This window comes from Tachysurus vachellii, chromosome 12 (assembly GCF_030014155.1).
Source record: "Tachysurus vachellii isolate PV-2020 chromosome 12, HZAU_Pvac_v1, whole genome shotgun sequence".
Classification (NCBI taxonomy): Eukaryota; Metazoa; Chordata; class Actinopteri; order Siluriformes; family Bagridae; genus Tachysurus; species Tachysurus vachellii.
This window is the reverse complement of record NC_083471.1, coordinates 23,098-29,097: the sequence shown is the minus strand read 5'-3', so window position 1 is coordinate 29,097 and position 6,000 is coordinate 23,098. Positions and strand designations below refer to the sequence as shown.

The following is a 6,000-nucleotide window of genomic DNA, read 5'->3' as shown; positions in this document are numbered from 1 at the left end:
TAACCTGCTGTAAGCTACATTGCCACACTGCATTGGGATGGGGCCAGAGCGTACTACAGCATCAGACATCGCCTTCAATAATTTACACACCTCTATAATATCACTCTTAGTAATCTCTGACTGGCGAAGGCGTATATCTTTAGCTCCTACATGGAAAACTACCTTTGAGTACCTATGCTTGCCTAAGACCCTAAGATTACCTGCTATGTTCGGTGCCCTGGCTCCCAGAATACACCTAACCAGTGCTGCTGGAGCCCCTAAAGGCTGAGCTAATTTCACATGCTTTAAGATGGAGTCTCCTATGACCAGAGCTCTTTCAGGTTTCTCAGCAGGTGCTTCACAGAGGAGAGTAAACCTGTTAGATATGTGAAGCGGAGAGGATTAGTGCTCCTATGGGCAAGCCTTAGTGTTAGCTTTGGCTTTGCGACTTTGTTGCTGAGTCATCACCCATTCGCCCCGCTGTGTGGGCACTAATGCTGGAGTTAGAGGGTTACTAACTTCTCCAAAGGCATCCAGGTTTTCCCCTACAGAAACTACACCACTATCGCCATCCCTCTCTAGTGCACACCTCTAAAGCTAAGATCTTCTCCATCAGAGAGCTAACTAACATACACTTATCACAATTAAAATTAAAGCTAATTGTAACGAGTGGAGTGGTGCTACCCCTTTAAGAGCAATGTGCCTTTGTTTTATTGCTGTGTATATTAGTTGAATGTGCGCATGCGCCAAAGTGTGCGCGCTGCAGTTTTAACACATGTATGTGGAAGTCTGATGTTACAACCGTTTTCCCTTTTATTTACACTTTCTCAATACCAATGAGTGTTTTTTGTTTAGTAACATGTCTTACGGAGGTTTTCCCTGTGTATAAATAGTTTTTGAGTGACACGTTTGTGAATTCTCCGTCATTCTTTTGCGGGCCTAACATTGAACAGCTATCCTGAATCTCCATAAACGTGTTACATAATGATGGAGGAAGATTTATTAAACATGCTGCAGTTCACACACTGGACAAGCTGAAAGTTTGTCATACTTAATGATTATGTTACTTTGATTACAATAAGTTCTGAATATTAAAAAGATCCAAAGAGCATTTCCTCCGCTAGATGTTTAACAACAGAAAGAACAATAACAGGAAGAATTAAAATTCATTCACTCACTCATCTTCTACCGCTTATCCGAACTACCTCGGGTCACGGGGAGCCTGTGCCTATCTCAGGCGTCATCGGGCATCAAGGCAGGATACACCCTGGACGGAGTGCCAACCCATCGCAGGGCACACACACTCTCATTCACTCACACACTCACACACTAGGGACAATTTTCCAGAGATGCCAGTCAACCTACCATGCATGTCTTTGGACTGAGGGAGGAAACCGGAGTACCCGGAGGAAACCCCTGAGGCACGGGGAGAACATGCAAACTCCACACACACAAGGTGGAGGCGGGAATCGAACCCCGACCCTGGAGGTGTGAGGCGAACGTGCTAACCACTAAGCCACCGTGCCCCCCTAAGAATTAAAATTATTAAAAAAAAAAAAAAAAAAAAAAAAAGAATTAAAAAATGAACAGGATGAATTAAAAAATGTAATAAACAAAAGCGACAGCGTAAAATATGAACCAAAAAGAGAAAATGGAAACAATATAATTTAAATGCTGAGACTCATTGAGATAAAGGGTGGAGTTAATCAGATAATCACTCTGTACAACTGGTGAGAAAAAAAACCTCTCAGCACTTCAACCATCGGGGTCAATGAGCTACAACAGCAGGAGAACATGTCGGGTTCTGCTTCTGCTCGCCAAGAACTCACAACACCACACAGCTGAAGATGGAGTAAGAGCCTGGTCTGATCAAATGAACAATAATTATTGTTTAAGAAAATATAATGCTAAGGTAATAGGTATCATATGGGGCAAATAAAACAGTCTGCAATGTACTGCTCTGTCACTGCCACCTGCTGATTAATATGTGTTACTGCAACACAGGATAGTTAATCTAATGATCTAATAACTATAAATGGCTAATAAATCCCCGTGAAATAAAATGACACAATCACTGTAATAACGCGCTGGTAAAAATACTGCATTGATTACGTTTACTATTTATCTATTTTAATCTGGTTAGTAGTTTTATATAATAATAATATTTAACTTCCAGTTGTTGAGCTACATTTCTGTCCTCTTATAGAACAGTTTCAACTTTTTTAGTTATCATGAAATATTGACTGAGGATTTGAGCCCTAACACCACCTGACTTTGCCCTTGAGAAAGACCCTTTAACCCTCTCACAGCTGACCCTGACGTGTATAAATATAAATACTGTGTGTGTGTGTGTGTGTGTGTGTGTGTGTGTGTGTGTGTGTGTGTGTGTGTGTGTGTGTGTGTGTGTGTGTATGTGTACTAGAACTTTTATTTTAAATTCGCTGCTTACTAAGACAGGAAATGTCCTACTACGGCTTCCGTTCCAGATCACGAATGAACACACACACACGCGCACACGTAAGTAGTAGACATGGGCGCGCGCGTGAGTCGCCTGATCAGGAACTTTAATCTAGAGGCTCGCGCGCACCGTGAAATCGGCAAAACCAAACCAGAAGCGGCGCCACGATACACGGTACCGGTTCATCACAGTAACAGCGTTCCGGCCGGTAATGATAACTATACCGTTTATATCCGTGTTTATTGACACACCGTCCTAACCCGCACACACACTGCTGTAGATACAGGACACAGAGTGTGCGGTTTGGGCTCCGAGCTCCTATTAACTGTTTATCATACGCACTTCTGTCTAAATAATAAAACTGTGTGTGTTACAGTGAGTCAGATCCAGATGAAGGATGAACCGCTACTGAATCGACTCAGACAAGTTTATGTAGATTCTAAAGACCCACAAACACCGGTACGTACTCACACATACACACACACACACATACACACACACACACATACACACTCACACACACACATACATACTCACACATACACAAACACTCACACATACACAAACACTCACACATACACAAACACTCACACATACACACACACACACACACACACACACACATACATACTCACACATACACAAACACTCACACATACACACACACACACACACACACTCACACACACACACATACACAAACACTCACACACACATACACACTCACACATACACAAACACTCACACACACATACACACTCACACATACACAAACACTCACACACACATACACACTCACACGTACACAAACACTCACCCACACATACACACACACTCACACATACACAAACACTCACACATACACACACACTCACACATACACATACACACTCACACATACACAAACACACTCACACATACACAAACACTCACACATACACACACACTCACACATATACACACACTCACACATACACACATACACACACTCACACATACACACATACACAAACACTCACACATACACACACTCACACATACACACACTCACACATACACAAACACTCACACATACACACACACTCACACATACACACACACTCACACATACACAAACACTCACACATACACACACACACACACACACAAACACTCACACTCACACATACACACACACTCACACTCACACATACACAAACACTCACACATACACACACACACACACAAACACTCACACATACACACACACTCACACATACACAAACACTCACACATACACACACACTCACACATACACACACTCACACATACACAAACATACACAAACACTCACACATACACACACACACACACTCACACACACACTCACACATACACAAACACTCACACATACACACACACTCACACATACACAAACACTCACACATACACACAAACACTCACACATACACACACACACACACACACACACACACTCACACATACACACAAACACTCACACATACACACACACTCACATTCACACACACACTCACACTCACACATACACAAACACTCACATATACACAAACACTCAGACATATACACAAACACTCAGACATACACACACACACTCACACATACACACACACTCACACATACACACACACTCACACATACACATACACACTCACACATACACACACACACACTCATACTCTCTCTCTCACACACTCATACTCTCTCTCTCACACACTCACTCTCTCTCTCTCACACACTCACTCTCTCTCTCTCTCACACTCACTCTCTCTCACACACGCACTCTCTCTCTCTCACACACGCACTCTCTCTCTCTCACACACGCACTCACTCTCTCTCACACACGCACTCTCTCTCTCTCACACACGCACTCTCTCTCTCTCACACACGCACTCTCTCTCTCTCACACACGCACTCTCTCTCTCTCACACACGCACTCTCTCTCTCTCTCTCTCTCACCCACACTCACTCTCTCACACACACACACGCGCACACACAAAATCACGCGCACAAAATCTTGCACACACACAGGGCAGTGGTGTTTCGTTTGTGTACGAATCAGTGCTGTAAACAAATCTTTTCCATTTCATAATCACTGAAGTCTCTGATGTAAAACACGTGACTGCTTTGTCAGCTTTTCCCTGAGCAAAAGGAGCAGGTCACTGCTTAGAGATTCTGAACAAATCCGCCCCATCCTGTGACTCTGAACGTCTGTAGACCTATGAATCTGAATCAAAGTGGTAAATGACACTGGTGAATGAACGAAGATTAGCTGACTCACTGATGTCATTCATTTAGTTCACCACAAGAAGAGGTAGAGAGCAGAACACTGGGTTTAAGACCAGCCTTATGTTGTTCCAAATCAACACTGATTTGTCACATACACAATCATACACAGTATGAAGTCGATTAACACAAGGGTTAAAAGTATTAAAGACATAAATAAGTGACATTTTTTTTACATGAAAGTATTTACAAGTATTAGGGATAATGTCAACATTTTTACCCACAAAAAAATTCAGCTTTCTCTGCTTTTCTCTGTGATTAGTTTTCTCTTAATTGTGATTAGTACTCAAAGTGCTGAGATCTGAGCACTTCTGTGTGTCTGAACTGTGTACAGAAACTGGTGTTGGTGTGTGTGTGTGTGTGTGTGCGCGTGCGACAGACTTTAGCAGGTGTAAGGAGGCAGCAGAAGGTGGACTGTCGGCCTCTCAGTACCTCACTGGCGCCACCTGGAGTGTGTGACATTACAGATGTGCCCAAAGGGAAGCTGAACATTGTGGAAGCGCTAACAGCTCTAAACAAACATAAGCTAACACCTCAGGAGTGGCCAGCTGACAGGATAGCACAGGAGCTAATGCTAGAACACAGTGACGCACATGCATTAACATGCTATTTTATTCCCTTTAACATTAAAGTCATTAAATCCCCCCGAGCCGATGAGACACAGACACGTGTCACTGACTCCTAATGCACTGTTACTGCTCTTTTCTCCCATCTTTTGCTTATATATTGTATAATTGTTATTAATTGGCCACAATTTTCATTAATATAAAAAATGTTTAATGTCCTGATAATTCCTAAATTTAGTTACTGTATAAAAACACTTTATTTAGCACTAATTATTTGTTTCTTGTGTTTTATATAAATGATGGCAGATGGTGAAGTTTCTTTTTATAAAAATGAAAAAGAAAGTGTAGTTATTTTAAAATCCATCAACAAAAAAGTAAATAAATTATTTAATGTGATGAAAATACCAGACACCTGTTTTGTTATACATCATTTTCTTTCCTCATTTATGCTTTAAATAATAAAAGTTCAACAATGTAGAAGTGGAAACATTGTCTGAAACTGGAAGTATTTTGTCTTCTGTCATTTGTGACAATGTGCATCTTCTTCATGCAACAACATTCAACTGTACAAAGCAGAACATGGACCACTGCATAGTTTTTAATAAATGGTAAAGTGTCACAAATTCTTCTGATACTTGTGGTGGAAATCCCTCTTGATTCTCCAAATTCCCAGACAGACAGACAGACTTCTGA

General features: G+C 41.6%; 1 protein-coding gene across 1 annotated transcript; it reads left to right on the top strand.

The window, feature by feature from the left end:
• The first annotated feature begins 2,467 nt into the window (after positions 1–2,467).
• On the top strand, positions 2,468–5,930 carry ndufaf4 (NADH:ubiquinone oxidoreductase complex assembly factor 4). Its single transcript, XM_060884240.1, has 3 exons — positions 2,468–2,645; positions 2,814–2,896; positions 5,121–5,930. Exons 1-3 carry the CDS (start codon positions 2,510–2,512, stop codon positions 5,424–5,426), a joined length of 525 nt encoding a protein of 174 aa, XP_060740223.1. The 5' UTR covers positions 2,468–2,509; the 3' UTR covers positions 5,427–5,930.
• The last annotated feature ends 70 nt before the right edge of the window (positions 5,931–6,000 follow it).

Bases quoted from the DNA above. Each gene is read 5' to 3' on its own strand.
- ndufaf4 (XM_060884240.1), top strand. From the start codon at position 2,510: ATGGGCGCGCGCGTGAGTCGCCTGATCAGGAACTTTAATCTAGAGGCT. The intron at 2,646-2,813 runs GTAATGATAACT...TGTGTGTTACAG, and splicing joins CAGTAACAGCGTTCCGGCCG to TGAGTCAGATCCAGATGAAG. The intron at 2,897-5,120 runs GTACGTACTCAC...CGCGTGCGACAG, and splicing joins CTAAAGACCCACAAACACCG to ACTTTAGCAGGTGTAAGGAG.